This window comes from Penicilliopsis zonata (genome assembly GCF_001890105.1).
Source record: "Penicilliopsis zonata CBS 506.65 unplaced genomic scaffold ASPZOscaffold_2, whole genome shotgun sequence".
NCBI lineage: Eukaryota > Fungi > Ascomycota > Eurotiomycetes > Eurotiales > Aspergillaceae > Penicilliopsis > Penicilliopsis zonata.
In genome coordinates this window covers 730781-748122 of record NW_019208912.1, presented here as the reverse complement: position 1 = coordinate 748122, position 17342 = coordinate 730781, and the positions used below count along the sequence as shown (strand labels likewise).

The window sequence follows — 17342 nt, the reverse complement described above, 5'->3', positions numbered from 1 at the left end:
AAGATAGGGGGGAAAAGATCTTGAATGATAAAAAGAATACTTAACGAACCAACGCCATCTTATTACCGCTTGAAAAGACCCCCCCCCCCCCTCTCGCTATAATGTAGATAGCCCGCCTTGAACCCGATGTTGTCACGCAAAAATTCCCAGAGAAAACCGTCGAAGACAATAAAAACAAAATAAGAAAGAGGGTATCATTGATGATGAGTCCTGCTCAACCAGTGCTTGTGTTTTTGGGTGCAAAAGCACTTGGGATATGATCATCACCAGAGCTGTGCACCACATGCCCATTTCAAAATCGCTCATACTAATATAATGCTCAAACCCGAAGGGGAAAAAAAAGAGAAAAGGTATAATTCCGAGGTGGAAAAAGAGAAGACCTCCACAGGAGATCTCATCCCGTTCAAGAGAGGGAAGAATGTTCACAACCTCCAAACTGTATTGCTGGGGTTGTCGTCAGGATTTTCAGCATGGCCTCGAAGCCACTCCGAGGCTAAGATCCGACGGATTGTCCATCGACGATCGACTTCCATTTCAAGACAGCCTTTGATAAGTTCCAGTGCGGCTTTCCGGCCTTGACGGACTTCTGGGTCCTCGGTATCCCCTAGGACCGCAGAGTGATCCCAGTTCCCGCTCAGAATGTTACTCTGGATGCGCGGAGCGAATGGGTCTTGGAATGGTCTGGAACCGACAACGATCGTAAACACAATAACTCCGAACGCCCAGATGTCGACGGCTGGGTGGATGATGCTACTGGTCGAGGAAAGAAGTTCTGGGGACGCATATTCGAGGCTGCCTGCAATGCTGGTGCTTGTATCAGAAGGCCCGATGGTCTTCGGGGGCGGTCTGTCAGCTGCATTCTCATAGGGGTCCAGTGAACTGCATCCATTATCTGTAGTCATCCATTCGGCCATTCCAAAATCGCAAAGCACCAGGTTCGACGATTTGGTACCGTCAGCTGCAGTGACGGGATCGAGGAGACAGTTTTCAAGTTTGATGTCTCTGTGTACAACACGAGCGTCTTCATGCAAATAGCGCAGAGCACACGCCAACTGGTATGTGTATTTCTTCGCCAGGGTTAGCTCTAGTCCTTGGCGGTTCTGCCGGATCAAATCGAAGAGCGTTCCTCCAATGGCCAGTTTGGTGAAGCAAAACGTTGCATAATCCGTTTCGTAGACCGCATCAAGTGCTAGCACATGAGAGTGGTTGAGATAGCGCCAGACCCGAACCTCGTGGTCGAACTCTGCCTGCACCTGATCGTTTTCCCGCTCGCTTTTCCCCGTAACGTGCTTCCTGACGATTTTGACGGCCAGCCGTCTTGTTTCGCCGGTTCCCTCGACTTTGTAAGCTTCCTTGACCGTACTAAATCCTCCAAAGCCAATCTGCTTCCCCAAAACGTAATCGGTACCGACCATCTGACCCTCGTCATCTGGCTGTGAGGCATGCTCGTCTTGCCCATTCCACATTGACAAGAATGTACTCGCCGGTGACTTGCCACTTGAGGCAGTGGAGCGACGTGATGTGCCCCTGAGGCTTCCGTATCGGCTGCGGGGCTTGCTCCCAAAGGGTGTGATGGCCCCGGCGGACCAAGAATTATGGCCTTCTAACAATGCCGATTGTTGGGTGGGAGAAACCGCACAGAATGGTGACATCAAGTGTTCGCTGGCGCTTTGGGGAGGGGTCTGCGGTTCTTCATTCAGTGGAGAGGCAGTGGATAGGGACGCGAGCGATGTGAACCGCTCGAGATCACTTCCAATCGAGACGTCATCTTCAGGACTCGCAAGGCAACTGGTACGAGAATATCCAGTGGGCAAGAATCGTTGATTCTGAGGCCTTCTGGGGCTAGAAACCCAGGCATAATTCTCGCGGTTGTCACACGCGTAACGGTCCTGGGAAAACGCATGCCTTAGACCTGAAGTCCGTAATCGTGGTTTGAGAGACACTCGGGCTTTGGCCTCTGTGCTGTGTAAGGGTTCTTCAAGAGAGTGATGTCGACCAGATTCAATATTGGCTTCAGCGTTGATGCTGATGGACCGGCGCCGATGGTGAAGGAAGCTATCGAATGGCGATGCTTGAACCTCCTCCGGTTTGTGTGGAAAATCGAGGTATTCACTAGTCGGCTGGTCGCCGGGGCGAGGAACCGATATTGGCGGTGTCGCTGAATGCAAATCATTCAATACACTGCTGTCTTCATCAGTACCGCGACGGTGTGCGTCATAGTCTTGAGAGATAGTGGTACGGTCGCCTTCGACACCATCCCCCTCGCCCACCGCCGTTCTCTTATCTCGACCATCCCCAGACCATCCAGACCGTTGCAAGTGATGAAAGGATTTCCCATCAATTCTCAAGCCTGCCAATCCATTCCTCTGTGTTTGCGCCATGCCCTCCCCAAGAGTGAGATACGACCTCCGAAGCAAAGACCAGTGTAACGCTTGTATGCATTTAGATCATACACGGACCCAGTAACCTCTTCTCTTGATCTTATTCAATATCGTCGATGAAGGTGTGCGAAATGGGGATCCTATCATTCACCCAAAGTCGAGCAATACGGAGTGTCGCTACTTGGGGTGACACGGCGATACGAGGTTAACGAAGTATATATGCTGTAGAGGTGGCAAGGGCTGGGGTCCCTGCACAATTCACTAGGCTTGAGGGAAAAGCAGCCTTGACGTAGCCAAGTATGTCGACTGTGCCCCAGTCTGCACGGCAGGAATGCGAAAAAAAAAAGGTCTTTCTGATGGGAGGACGAGATTTTGGGGGGGGGGGAAGATCCTCGGGTGATGACGGAGCTTACAATAGCAGGCAGCGGGGATGATCGATCGTCAGTCCACAGAGTCCACAGACCGGGCGCTTAACCTCATTCGTAGACCGGACCCAGAAGTGTGACGTTTAGAAGTGGATTCATTGGACCCTATAGGAAAGCCCTATGCCCTAAGTGCTGTAGACGCCACAGCCACGGCTATTGGCCAGCTACCCGCAGCATCAGCCCCAAGCCCCAGGGGCTGATACAGGCGCGCGCAAGGGGCGTTTGTATGAAGGACCTCCTTTTGTCTGGCCTAAGTCCGGGGATACCTTGGGTATTGTGAGTCCAGCTGGCTTTGCAATTGTGCCCTGTTGGTCGCAGCTGTTGTCGTTAATCTTCTGTTTCATATAAGCCTTACAGTCGCTCTGGGAGTTACCATTTCCTTTCTTCTCTACCCGGGCTACTCAGGAGAACACTTTGGTCGTTTCTCTAGTCTTCCCACCTGCGAACTCTCTCCTTGACCAGGCCGGCATTGGCGTGTTTATTTTTCCGTTCTTTTTACACCCTTTCATTACTATCTGGAGGTTTTATTTGGTGTCTTGATGGGAATATAGCTTAGCCTGGCGCTTCTTTTTCTTCCACGGTGTTTGTCGTTCGATTCGCTCCCTATCGGCTGCCCTGCACTCGTCACCATTTAACACACCGGAACTATGACGCGACCTCAAATGATTCGGGCCGGTAGGTGCTGCTGTCGATTGAGACTGTGGAAGACCGAAGGGGTAGTCGGCGTGTTGCTGACTGAAGCATGGTAGATACGCTCGATCTCCAAAACCAAAAGTCACCATCTGCCCAAGATCACTCACGACAGCCGACGCAGCCAGCGCCTCTAGGAACCGGCCGGCCTGCGCCTCATCAGGAGAAGTCTCTTCAGCGTGCTGAGAAAGACTCACAGGTCGAGATTCTGCCCGGATCGGATGATGAGAACGAGGAGGAGCGTCCAGATGGCATAGATATCTATGACGAGCCAGACGAGTTAGAGGCTGATACCGGGGAAAATGATGGTCGCGATTCTCAGTACGAGAACGAGAACCTTACTACTGAAGAAGGCGATCTTGCCGACGGTGAATGCGACGACCTCATGGACGATGATATGATGGACAAGATCTCCAGCTCACCATCAATCGATGACGGTCTGTGTTCCCTTCGTGACCCACTTATTTCTATCAAAAATAGTATATCCGCTGTGCTGTTGGGCAAAATGGCTGACCGTATTCAGAGGACATTGATTTCGAATTTGTTTATGCGCTTCACAACTTTGTCGCGACGGTTGAAGGGCAGGCAAATGCGGCAAAGGGAGATACCATGGTCCTTCTTGACGATAGTAATAGCTACTGGTGGCTTGTACGTGTCGTAAAGGATGGCAGTATTGGTAGGTCCCCATTTGGCTTTACTTGTCAAAACGATCCATCTGACAAGATACAGGTTATTTGCCTGCCGAGCATATTGAAACACCAACTGAGAGACTGGCAAGATTGAACAAACACCGGAACATTGATGTAAGCCCCGAAGGAGTATAGGCGTGTATGGAGAACAAAACTAAGACGCACAAGCTTTCGGCCACAATGCTCGGTGATAACCCGGAAAAATCAAAGAACCCTTTGAAAAAGGCGATGCGTCGAAGGAATGCGAAAACGGTGACATTCACATCACCAACATACATTGAAGCATCGGATGTTGAATACTCCTCGGACGAGGAACTTGAAGGCCATGACTATTTCAACGACGACGATGACGAAGTCCAAGAGGACCAGGATGCTCATGAGAGTCAGGACGAGAATATCGTGGTTGAGCCTCTGAGGCCTAAGCCTCTTCGAGAAAAACAGACCGAGGAACTGGAGACCATTGAAACTCAAGATTCCGATAGTGCAGGCGCCGAGAGAACTAGTGAGGAGATCTTTGAATCGCCAAGTGAGTTTTACATCCTTATTCCCATCAGGCCAGCCCCCCCTTAAAGAAAAGAAAGCGGAGACTAATATCGCCGTTTCAGCGGAACCTACAGTTAGCAGATCCAGAAATGGCACTGTGAGAAACACAGACTCTTTCTTCAAGGATGATACAGTCGAGACTAAAAAAATCTCTTTGACTCCGAACCTTCTGCGTGATGAAGTCAGCAGCGGCTCACTTGCTAATGATGCAAGAGAGGTAAAGGCCCTTTCTCACTATCCGGTTTCGAGAAGCAATACTGACCGGTCCTTCCAGGGCCGTGGAAGTTTCGAGACTGGTGAAAAAGGTCTTAATTTTAACGACCGGCTCAAAGAAGACAAGAAACGCAAAGACAAGAAATCGGGGATGCTCAGCGGGCTTTTCAAACGCAAAGACAAGAAGAGCAAGACTGCCGATGATGAGACCGAAGAGCCTACGGAGAGACTTTCAAGCGATACCCTTGTTTCCCAGCCCAAAACCTCACTGGATTCCCTGTCCCAGGAGACGCGAAATGCGAAATCCTCGGCGCCTCAACGCCAATCCAGCAAATTACAGAAACAGGCACCAGGAGATAAATCGCTTTCCAAATCTGATTCACAGCCAGAATCAGCAGTCTCGCCTATCGAGGCAGTCGGGAATACGGCTTCGATTCCGGAGCCGAATGCTGACCATTCAATCCGCCGAGTCATGTCTCAAGAAACTGATGGTAGTTCAGAATCCCCTCGAATGCGGACCTCTGTTGACGAGGTTCTCGAGACGGCGGCTGTTGCTGATCGGAGGAGTCTTATAAAAACTCGCTCTTCGTCCTCTTCAGACTCCAAGGAGTCTCTTACCCAACCTACTGAGGAGAGCTCGAGTGAAATGGCAAATAGGCCTCGTCAGGATTCGTTTGAACAGCCAGCATTATCCCAGCCCTCTGTGGCATCTCCACCGGAGAGGTTTCAGCCCCAGATCAATTTGGGGTATCAGGGTCGTGGCTCCGACTCCACAGCTCCTGTATCACCTTTGGAACCTCATGGGCCCAGTGGGCTCCCAGGATTGGTGCTTGATAACTCCTCGCAGGAAGAGCGCTCTATATCACCCATTTCCCCACCGCTGTCTCCAGACGCGGCCAACAGCATCACGAAACTACGTGGTGATACCCCTGCATCTGCTACATCCGTTTCGGCTAGAGTTCCCAGTTGGAACGATGCGAGCCTCCGGTCGTACCTGGACGATGAGAATGATATCCGTGATCTATTTATCATTGTGCACGACAAGTCGAACGTTCCGCCTGCAGGCCCCGATCATCCAATCAGTGGCAGTCTCTTCAAGGAGGAGACCAAACGATTGACAGAAATGACAGGCCAGCTTGACGAGATGCTTGTTGACTGGCTATCGCGGAAGCTTCAACACGGTCGTCGACTTAACCGGAATTCCAAGTCGTGAGAATCTCTCTGGGCTCTAGTTTCAGAAACCGGTGGGATATGACGAGAAACGATTATTTTTCTTTTGGCCTCGAGAAACTTAGGGGGGGAAATCTTCTCAAATGCATGTGCCGGACGCATAATTCCGAGCTGGTCTTGTTACACTCCTTGCCTTCTTCTTTCTCCATCTTTTGCTTTTGCCCGACCCTTTTGTCCTTTCCTTGATCCTTACAATCATTATTGACCAAATCTGGTCGCATTTGCAGAGCATCAACGTCATCGCGAGCGATACTATATATTTTATTTTCTTTCCTTTCTTTTTTTGAAAGGGAGTCTTTTGATTTTTTTTCCACTTCTTAGCCTCCCAGGCATTATTCCCCTGTTTTCCTGCCACCTCACCCCCCCCTACTCCTGTCCTCTATCGTGCTTCTCGTCAGTATATCCTCGATTAAGAAACAGTGCACCATCTCGTTCGTCCGATCTGCCGGTCGCCTGCTTTTCATCGTTAAACCTTTCTTTCTGCCTTTTTCCCTTACCTTGTTATACCCTGGTGCATATTTCATTTTCCCCTATTCTATTTCTTCATACATACATGGCTATCCTCTGGTAGCTAGGTAGTAGTATCGAATATTACTTTTGGCCTTTGTTTCTAGCATTTAAAAACAGCGTGTACACTCGTATTATCAAGGGATCGGGTCGACCTATGCCAGTGAACCCGAGCAAGGGAGGAAGGGACAAGGTAGTCTTTTCCAGCGTGCAAATACGCAATCAATATAGCCATTGATTAAGGCCACCTCTATACGGAGTATTCCGTGCAAAGAAACAGGGTGACTACAGAATCAACCTTACTATACTTGTACAATGTGAGACAACATTCTGATCGCCGTAAGGAGTTAAGAGAACACCATGATCGACTCTTTTGGAGGGGAGGCTTGGAAACCCTGCCCTTTCGATGGAGAGGGGGATATCCCGCCACCAGGATTCCTCACCTACAAAGGGCTGGTTAGGGCTCTGTGGGCTTGAGAGAAAGGCTGTAGTTTCTTCCTCCCCCCCCCTTTCAATTGCCTAGTGCTGTGCTGGGTATCTATTCTGATTAAAGACGCTGGCCGTCTAGATAGTATATTTACCATATCATTTTTTTTTCCCCCGTTTTTTTTCATTAGGTGGAATTGTTGGACATCCATCATAGGACAAGGTCTGTCTGCAACTGATTTTGACGGATCCATATCAGCGTGAGTATTAGTTTACCTTTTGATGCGGATATTATTGTATAATGTTGAATGTTCGAAGAACCGAAAAAGAAGGCTACACAATGCGTCCGACATGGCAGGCAGGCACTTTCCTGCTTTGGTTTCACGCGCACCATACGTTAGCCGTCTCGCTATCCCAATTCCAGGCCATTGCAGGCTTTCCTCCACTCTGCACAAGCACCTGGAACTCCGAGATTCCAGGCTGCGCGGCCGAAGACTTTGACCAAGGCCGCCGACCCTGTTCCGCAGCATGCATCGAGGGACTTCAATCCACAGCGACGACGCTCAACCAGACCTGTGCAGGCAGCGAGGTGGGGGAAGACACGCTGATCGGGCTCTTCTTCCGGGGACTTGGAGTCTCAACAGTGTGCCCTGGCAACGCGGTGGCTTCGCCAAAGGCTCTCGCCGGTACCCAAACAGAAGGTCGTCTGTCGAGGATGCCGACACCGCCATCACCATCACCACCACCACCACCACCACCCACCACGATAATTACCACGACTACCTCCTCCTCTTTCCCCTCGGAGCCTACAGAGTCATCATTGACTCCTTCGACATCGATGGCATCCACGCTTTATGAGTACAGACCACCAGCGACAACACAAGCGGTTTCACCGACAGACACTTGCCTCTCGGATTCGACCGTGACGAGTACCACGATGCACGCGACAAATACGGGAAAACCGTCAACTTCAATACTTCAACCCATGTCCGACCTAACCGCAACCAGCACGACCCACTCGGCGCCTGGATCAGACGAAACGCAAGGCTTCGGTGGCAGCGGCAACGCATTCGACATCCTGGCTGGGGGAGGCGCAACGCGAGACGGAGGGAAGGGCAGGGGGTGGGTGGGTGCGGGGATGGCAGTGGCTGCGATCTGGGTTGCAGGGATGTTTTAGCTGTAGAAAAAGGACTTGTTTATGTATGTAGCAGCATCTATTTTGTACTCCTTAGTTAGCTATTCTTGTACTACTACCGCCTAATCCGGGTGGAATTCGAATGAGCAGATCGATGAGTCACAAATCAAGCAATGTAGTATGTCTTATTGGCCTGTAGGTCGATGATAATAGCGTCTCCACCGATCTCGGTGTCCGGTGGAGATACAGGGTTTATGGAGAGTACGGAGGACTCCGTAGCCTTGTGAGCTGAGATGAGATTGGAAGAGTAGAGAGTCATAACTGACTAACAGGAGAAAACTTAGGTAGTTAGCTACTAAGGTAACTACCAGTTATCAAGTCAGTCAGGAGATACCTCAGGCAGGCCAAGTGCCAACTATTAATCGCGTTAAGTAAATGACAAATAGGGAATAGCCTATGGACGCCCGGGGCGTTATCACTAGTCTATCAGCGCCCGAGTCACGCAGGCAGGCAGCGTGACCGTAGATCGCTTATCACAGGCAGCAGGAGAGGAGAGGGAGGGACTCTCCTTGACTTCATCCCTATCTCTGTCTCTTCTCCTCTTTTCTCTTTCCTGTGCTCTTCTCTCTTATTCCTAGGAATCAATCTACTTTGTTGAAAGACTGTTACCAGCAGACAACACACCACAGATACAGATACAGACACACACACACACACCGACAAACCGAGATGCCCCCTCCCTTAATACATTTCGTCCTCCCCGCTGCGCTGCCTGCCCATTGCGAGCCCTCATCGCCGCTGTTGACCGCCATTTCGTCCTACCTGCATATATGTCTGCCCTCGCCGCTAGGTCTGCTCTCGTCGCTACTGGGCACGCTGAGCATCGTGTCATGGCTGTTCGCCCAGTTACCCCAGATCTACAAGAATTATGCTCTGCAGTCTACCTCGGGCCTGTCGCTGTTTTTTCTCGTCGAGTGGTGCCTCGGTGATACAACCAACCTGGTCGGTGCCTTGCTTACCCGTCAGGCGGGCTGGCAGGTTGTGATCGCTGGGTACTATGTCTTCGTCGACGTGATCCTCGTCCTGCAGTTCTTCTGGTACACCCACTACAAGCCCTCACGTGAGGCAGGATACCCCGGTCATCTTGCCCACCACCCTTCCTCGGGACCGAACACAAGCAATGTTCTCGACGGGCTGGCTTTGTCCGACGATGGCTCTGACGATTTTACTTCCCGACTGCCTCCCGCCGACCGCTCCGAGCCCAAGGCCGTGAGCGACGGGGCCAAGGACGCCAGAGAAGTGGCCCCCGCGTCTTCTCCGTACAACCAGTCTCGGTCGTATTCCAACGAGAAAGTTGGCTCCCCTGGCCGCCGGACAATCACTCGTTCGGGATCCCGTGGTGCATCGCTTCTCCCCGGCGCGTCGTCTCCACGAACCCTCCTCCTGGCATCGATGCTGTGTGCGATGCTCGCCCAGGCCGCCCAGGCCGCCCCAATTGAGCCAACCTCCGTTGTCACAGCAGCAGCAGCACCCATGTCTACCAGCGAGCTTGTCGGACGCATTGTTTCATGGTTTTCGACCATCCTATACCTCGGCTCGCGGCCCCCTCAGCTCTATAAGAACTACTGCCGCAAGAGCACCTCGGGCCTGTCGCCTCTACTCTTCATGGCCGCTTTCTGCGGGAACTTCTTCTACTCCGCCTCCCTGCTCACAAACCCTAACGCCTGGTCCGACTTCCCGCCCTACGGCGGTGGCGGCTGGGCCGACTCCCACGGCAACGACCACCTCGACTGGCTGATGCGCACCACCCCCTTTTTCCTCGGCGCTGCTGGCGTGCTCGGCCTCGACGGCTTCATGGGCGTGCAGTTCCTCATGTATGGCTCCAACGACGAAGACGACGACAGCTCATCCGACTGCGTCTTTGACGAGGCTGTCGACGACAATGACGCCCTTGCTAAACAGCCTCGCGGCCGTCGCTGGAAGCACGTCCGCGGCTGGATGAGAGGCTGGATCCCTTCCGACTCGCCTGAGCGACGTCCTACCCAGGAAACTCAATCACTCTTGGTTGATGCTCGCGAGAACTATGGCACAGTTTAAATCAGATGAATCATTGTCTGCTTTTTTTTTTGCATCAGGAACACACTGTTCCTTACGACTCATGATACCTTGCATTTTCTTCTAACTTAGATTCTTTTTTTTCCCCTGTTGCTCTTCATTTTCATTAAGCTTATTTGATATCAACCGACGCATAGACAGACATGCGCATTTCAACTTGCATGGTTCCCATCGGGGATATACTATACATCCACGGTGTTCTGGGTTCAATTCTAGTTTCATCTCTTTTCTTTCTTTCTTTCTTTCTTTTTTTTGCGAAATCTGATCCAGACTTGTCATGATTAGCAAGCACACCCCAGCGTAACGCAGATCATATAAGATATATGTATTTCGCCGTTGCTACACTATAGTCAGTAGTGTTTCAATGATCACATAAAGATATATTGACATTCATCTAATTATAAACACAGTAAAACGTTAATCAAATGGCCTGTTGAGTCGAGACACGGCCTTCAGTCTTGCAGAGCAATCTTGACGCCCTGCGAAGAAAGTTTGGCAACTGTATCAACATCAACAGGTAGGAGAATGTAAGTTGCTATCCCTCTCGGTGGTCCTCATCCTATAAAGTGCTGGGCCATCGTCGAGGTCAGAGGTTGGTTAAGGTACATATCGATGGGGCGTGACGGCGTGGCCATTCGAGGAAAAGAAAAAAAAGGACTTTTTTTCCCCCTGGCGAGTCATCAAATTTAATTCTTCCTCCCTTTTGACTCTCCGAGTATATGACGCCTCGTATGCGCCAAAGAGAAAATAGAGGGTGGGGAAACGCGGAACAGACGGATCAATCGACATTATTATCTCAAGCGAACAGCGAGCGACACGGCATGACCAGCACTAACCAAGTCTCGGATATGATGATACTGGACCCGACTCCAAATTCGCCTGACTTGATAGATTCTCATCAGCACAGGGGGATTTTGGCATCCTGTGTCCCTCGTTTGATGACATCTTCTAACCGCCAACGAGGAGGAGTGATCTTCGCCGCCTGTTGGCGGCGCCATTCGATTTCTTTTTCGGGGGGAGGGACCATGTCATCAGAAGGGACGGCACCGCCCGCAATGCCCGTGGAAAACTTGAGCTGCAACACATTGCCAATCTCGTCGCAGGCAGTGAGGACCCGGTCAAGGTCCTCCTTGGTATGCGCGGCGGAGACACAGAAACGCGCCCGGGACGACACCAATGGGGTGGCAGGATATCCAACGACGACGACGGAGATCTTGCGTCTCAACATCTCGTGTGAAAAGGCGGGCATCTTCGCAGGGTTGAAAAGGAGAAGAGGAATGATCGGCGAATCATCGTGGCCATACACTATAAAGCCAAGACGCTTCAATCCGAGACGCAGATATCGCGAATTGAAGGCCAATCGCTGCAACCGCTCTTCACCCTGTCCAGGAATAAGCTCGCCATTGATGATGCGCAGCGCCGTGGAAATCTGGGCAAGAACGGCAGGAGCAATGGTCTCGCCGTAGAAGACGCCGGAATTGGTGGCCCGAAGCTTGTCAATCATGGCCTTATCGGCTGCGATGTAACCGCCGTTGGCGCCAAATGACTTGGTGAGGGTGCCCATGAGAATGTCTACCTCGGCCGTATCGACGCCGAAATAGTCACAGACACCCCTACCCTGAGGGCCAATGGCTCCGATGGAATGGGCCTCGTCGACGAAAAGGTGGAACTTGTACCGCCGCTTGAGGGCAATGAGACCCGGCAAATTGCACATAGAGCCCTCCATGGAGTAGAGTCCTTCGACGACCACCAAGATCTTCTTCCAGGGTCTGTGCGTACGTGGCTGGCCTTGAGAAATGGCTTCCCGCAGCCGCATCTCCAGATCCTTCATGTCATTGTGCTTGAACATGCCGATGGATGCGCCAGACAGACGAGCTCCAAATCTGATTGAGGCGTGGTTGAGCTCATCCGAAATGATCAAGTCACCCTTTCCGACCAAGGCAGGAAAGATAGTGGCATTTGTGCCAAAGCCCATGGAAAAGACCATCGAAGCCTCCTTGCCCACAAATCTGGCGATCAAGTCTTCCACTTCGATGTGGAGGTCCTGGGTGCCGACTTCGGAACGGGTGCTGACCGCGCTGATACCGTACTTTTTGATTGTGTCTTCCACCAGGTCGGCACAGGGACCTTCGGACTGAGCGAAGCCTAGGTAGTTGTAAGAGCTCAAGTTGAGGGTATCGGTTGTGGTGCCAGTCAAGTGAAAGTGTTTATTGTGGTCATCGGTAGCCCGGTCGATCAGCGTGATGTACCGTCCTGGAACGCCGGTGACAGGACGCTCGAAGCAGTCATTGATCCGCAGTTTCAGGCGGCGCACGTAGAAGTTATCGAAATCGCTGTTCAGCGCGCCGTAACCGTTACGCGCCTTCAGGTGCCGATAGTTCTCTTCCCGAAACCGCTTACCGAAGAAGTCGCGGACGTGGCCGAAAGCAATTAGGATTAGGTAGCTGATATACGTGGTCAGGAGGTAATAATAGGGGGGCTCATCCATCACCGGCTCAGGAAACGGCCCACCAGGGTGCCGACTGGAATACCGGTGACTCGGATGGCCGATCGGGCCAAACTGAGCATGTTGCTTTGCCAGACGGCGCGCCTCCTCGGGCGAAGGCGGCTGAAACAGAGTCGTCGGCGGCTCGTCCATGTTCGAGTTCTCCGACGTGGCCGTAGAGAGGGAAATGGTCGGTAAAGACAGAGATGCCGAGCTGATCGGCGGGGCGGAGGTAGGAGGAGTATTAGAGCCGACAGCGGGCAGTTGTGCGGTCTGAAACCCGGACTTGGACCTAGGAGAGGTCGAGAAGAGCTGGCTCAGACGGTTGGACTTGATCGAGGGCGCCTTGAAGGCGATGCCGCCCTTGCCAGAGGCAGTCGGGAGGGACGTGGGGCTAGGAGAGGAATCGGTGGTGGAAGAATTGCTAGATCGACGAGGCATCGCATAAGGAAGCCGCCAGGTATATCCCGTGCTCGGACGAAATCGCGCGTTCTGGGCGAACGATTGAGGCAAGAACCAGGCACTGGTCAAGGTTCTCGTTGACGCCTGCTGGCGGATTGGGGGCGCAGCACGAATCGAGTTGCCTGTAGAGTAGAAAAGCGTCAATTAAAACCTTCTTCTTCTTGCTTGTTTCTCTCGACTAATCGATAAGATCAAGATAGCCAACGGTAGAAAAAGAACGGGCATTTGAGGAATGGAGGAGCAAGGTAAAGGTAAGGTAGCAGGGGGCATACCGCCAGATTAAATCGTTCCCAACACACGGACAGACGGAGGAGGCCGGAGCTGCTGTGAGGGGTTTTCTGCACGCGGAGCAAAAAGAAACACGGGCGCCCAGCCCTGAGATAGTTGCTGGAAGATAGGCAGATCCGACAATTCTGACGAGCGCTGGCAAAGGAATGGCTATCCTCAACCTCTGCAAGGCGTTGTCGAGACTCTCACGTTGGCAGAGAAAGAGCCATTAGGTAATGATGTGCAGGCCCATTACCAGTACGATACGGTCTGGGCCCAGATAAAACGCGGCTGCGGAAGTCGAATGCCGTTGATATGGGTAATAAAACGGTATTGCGGTGAAATTTTCCTGGCCCCTGGACCCAGAAAGGGGCGAGCGAATCACAGGTTTTTACTTGGAATTGCCGCTCATAACTACTGCATTATTATTATTACCTGGGATGAGGTAGTATGTGGATAGCAGGTAGAGATGAGGCACGAAGTATATGTAGTACTGGAAGTTGAAACCTCCTGGGTAGATCTAATGGATAGTGCCCATCTGGCAGACAAAAAAGGCTAAAGGGATCTCTGTGCAATTGATCTAGTTGATTGTATGATATTAAGCACTCTACTTGAAGCGTGATCAGTACACACTCTACTAGGAGGTACCTAGTACCTACCAGGATACCCAGCACCTGTAAAGCGGTCAAGATACAAAAGATCTAGGATCTTTAACCTTGTTTTTCATGAGAGACTCACAGGATATTCGCTTGCCAGATCCTAAAATCCCCTCTCTCAATGCAGCGATGAGCTGATGCTTCGCATATATCGTACGATGTGTCGTATAGATTGCCCCATAGATATTTCTTCCTCTGGAAGTTGTTGAAAGAACTGCTCCCGGTACGAATTGCCGAAGGCCCATGAGTTCTGCTTTGACCAGCACCCCTCAACCCATAATACCTGAGGTAGAGGAAGTCCTGCTGGATTCTTACCAACTCAACACTCCCACTATATCTCGTATCGCGTATCCATGGGGTTTATTGACCTTCTTTCCCTTCCATTCTGGATGGAAACGGATGTAAGTGCGGAAGAAAGCCTGAGATATCCGCCCCGTGCCCGCTCCTTTTCCGCCCCACGACTTCCTGGGCTGGTTTCCCCCCCCTTCAAAGACGGCATGCCTTCAGTGTACAGTGCTCTAGGTCTCTGCTTGAGTCTTTCCGGCGTTCGTTTTTTTGATCTTGGGAGTTAGGGGATCGTGAGTCTTTTGGTGGTCACCTTGTCTCTTGCTTCTATACGAGTGGGAAACCTCATCTCTCTTTCTCTCTCTTTCAAACCCTCACAATGCCCTTGAATAAAGACTCCGAGGACGTGAACGACACATGTGAACTATGGCGGCCTTCGTCGCCTCATGACACCCAAATTTTCGGTTTCATGGTCAAGGTGGGCAAGAAATACGGGGTGTCGCTGAATAATTATCATGATTTATGGCAATGGAGCGTGTCGGAACCAGCAAAGTTTTGGGAAGAGACATGGCATTATACTGCTGTCAAAGCCCATACACCGTATAACAGAGTATGTCGCAATCCTGCCATTCCAGGAATTTAGTGAGTCTAAGTTGAACGCAGGTTTTAGACTCCGAAGACCTACTTTTTCCCAGACCGGAGTTTTTCCCTGGGGCAAAGTTGAACTTCGCCGAGAACCTTTTGTATCCAGAAAACGCACCGGAAGAGGATGCAGTGGCGATCATCGCTGCCACGGAGACGGAGCGCGAGTATGTTTCATGGAAAGAACTGCGAGACCGGGTTCGACAGTGCACCAATGCCCTGAAAGAGGCAGGCGTGAGCTCTGGAGACCGCGTAGCTGGTTTTGTAGGAAATCATGCCAATACCGTGATTGCTATGTTGGCTGCGACTTCACTAGGTGCCTTCTGGACAGCTGCCTCGGTTGACACTGGGGTACATGCCGTACTCGAGCGTTTACAACAGATCGAGCCTAAGATCCTGTTTGCGGACAATGCCTCGTTTTATAATGGAAAAGTTCATGATACGCGTGCAAAGATTAGCGAGATCGTTTCTGGTCTTCCAAGTCTGGACCGCTTGGTTATATTTGAGCCCGTCAGATCACATCAACTCAACCTGGAGGGGCTGCGGCCATCTCGCGGTCAAGTATCCAGCTACGCTGACTTCTTGTCCGACGTTCGAAACCCATCTGCGCCTCTCCAGTTTGAAAGCGTGGAGCCTTCTCATCCCGTTTACATTTTGTATTCATCGGGCACCACAGGAGCTCCCAAACCGATTGTGCATGGAACCCTGGGCACTTTGTTGCAACACAAGAAGGAACATGTCCTCCATTGCGATGTTCGGCCAGGGGATCGGCTATTCTACTTCACAACAACAACGTGGATGATGTGGCATTGGCTTGTGTCGGGATTGGCTAGTGGCGCAACAATTGTGCTTTACGATGGCTCCCCGTTCCGACCTTTTGACCCGGAAGATGAGAAAGGTGACATGGCCATGGCCCGTCTCATTGAGGAGTTGAAAATCACCCACTTTGGGACGTCAGCGAAGTACCTTTCGCTTTTGGAGCAGGCTTCACTCAACCCTCGAATGCATCCTCATCGCCCGGTTTCGCTGGAAACCTTGAGGGGTATTTTTAGTACAGGCTCTCCCCTCGCCCCGTCTACGTTCGAGTACGTATATTCCTCCATCCACCCGGATGTGATGCTTGGCTCCATCACCGGGGGAACAGACATCATTTCTCTTTTTGGTGCCTGCTGTCCCATTCTCCCTGTGCACAGAGGTGAGATCCAGTGTCGTGCTCTGGGGATGGCGGTCTCTGTGTATGACTATGCAGGCAATGATATCAGCGCTTCCGGAGAAGCAGGAGACCTCGTCTGCACAAAACCCTTTGCCGTCCAACCAGTCATGTTCTGGCCACCCGGTGCGGTTGGTGCGGAAAAGTACCGTAAAAGCTACTTTGATGTCTTTGGACCCTCGGTCTGGCACCATGGGGACTTTGTCCGCCTGAACCCAAGAACTGGAGGCTTGGTGATGTTGGGCAGAAGCGATGGGGTGCTCAAACCCGCCGGTGTTCGATTCGGGAGCGCTGAGATCTACAACGTTCTCCTCAAACATTTTGCCGGTGAAGTCGAGGATTCCCTTTGCGTCGGACGTCGACGAGAGGGGATTGATACCGATGAGACCGTGGTTCTGTTTGTCAAGCTGCCTGCGGATCCCCAGGCTCCTTCGACAATACCGCCCGAGCTTGCGTTGCGCATCAAAGCCACCATTCGCAAGGAACTCAGCCCCCGTCATGTTCCGGGATTAATAGACACTTGCCCCGAGATTCCCGTGACATCCAACGGGAAGAAAGTCGAAAATGCTATCAAACAGATCCTTTGTGGCCTGAACATCAAAATCGGTGCCAGCGTTGCAAATGCCTCTTGTCTTGACTGGTATCGTCAATGGGCTTTGCAACATGAATGAGCCGACAGCAGTCGCCAGCCATCTACTTGGTACATCAACCTTTCCTAGTCGACGTTTGCTGGCGATTGTTCCCCTGTTTTACTTGTAGAGAAATATCCACCATATTCATAGTACTGTTAGATCTAGATCGAGGCCGGATTATCCTCCACCTCAGACCTCAACGGAATCTTCCAAAACAAAATCTTATGGCTACAGTTCCTCGGCCAATATCTTCTTCCAGTTTCATCAACAGTAATATTTGCCCATTATAATCACCAAACAATAGCTGTCCAATTCTCCCTATTCTGATTCTGCCGCCCATTTGCGCCAT

The 17342-nt window shown here is 51.5% G+C and overlaps 6 protein-coding genes across 6 annotated transcripts; 4 read left to right on the top strand and 2 right to left on the bottom strand.

The window, feature by feature from the left end:
* Positions 1–78: 78 nt before the first annotated feature.
* Positions 79–2397, bottom strand: ASPZODRAFT_128347 (hypothetical protein). The gene has a single exon (XM_022722001.1). The coding sequence runs from the start codon at positions 2379–2381 to the stop codon at positions 423–425; it is 1959 nt and encodes a 652-aa protein (XP_022584326.1). The 5' UTR covers positions 2382–2397; the 3' UTR covers positions 79–422.
* A 954-nt stretch (positions 2398–3351) lies between these two features.
* On the top strand, positions 3352–6341 carry ASPZODRAFT_1033532 (hypothetical protein). Its single transcript, XM_022720833.1, has 5 exons — positions 3352–3933; positions 4020–4172; positions 4226–4299; positions 4354–4711; positions 4791–6341. The coding sequence occupies exons 1-5, from the start codon at positions 3549–3551 to the stop codon at positions 6152–6154; spliced, it is 2334 nt and encodes a 777-aa protein (XP_022584325.1). The 5' UTR covers positions 3352–3548; the 3' UTR covers positions 6155–6341.
* A 672-nt stretch (positions 6342–7013) lies between these two features.
* Positions 7014–8403, top strand: ASPZODRAFT_128345 (hypothetical protein). Its single transcript, XM_022722000.1, has one exon. The coding sequence runs from the start codon at positions 7445–7447 to the stop codon at positions 8279–8281; it is 837 nt and encodes a 278-aa protein (XP_022584324.1). The 5' UTR covers positions 7014–7444; the 3' UTR covers positions 8282–8403.
* A 516-nt stretch (positions 8404–8919) lies between these two features.
* Positions 8920–10742, top strand: ASPZODRAFT_128343 (hypothetical protein). Its single transcript, XM_022721999.1, has one exon. The coding sequence runs from the start codon at positions 8969–8971 to the stop codon at positions 10334–10336; it is 1368 nt and encodes a 455-aa protein (XP_022584323.1). The 5' UTR covers positions 8920–8968; the 3' UTR covers positions 10337–10742.
* A 510-nt stretch (positions 10743–11252) lies between these two features.
* Positions 11253–13280, bottom strand: ASPZODRAFT_139170 (hypothetical protein; the record flags this gene model as incomplete). Its single annotated transcript, XM_022724524.1, has 1 exon — positions 11253–13280. The coding sequence occupies one exon, from the start codon at positions 13278–13280 to the stop codon at positions 11253–11255; it is 2028 nt and encodes a 675-aa protein (XP_022584322.1).
* Positions 13281–14455: 1175 nt separating this feature from the next.
* ASPZODRAFT_163869 (hypothetical protein) lies at positions 14456–17237 on the top strand. The gene is made up of 2 exons (XM_022726651.1): positions 14456–15119; positions 15173–17237. Exons 1-2 carry the CDS (start codon positions 14889–14891, stop codon positions 17030–17032), a joined length of 2091 nt encoding a protein of 696 aa, XP_022584321.1. The 5' UTR covers positions 14456–14888; the 3' UTR covers positions 17033–17237.
* The last annotated feature ends 105 nt before the right edge of the window (positions 17238–17342 follow it).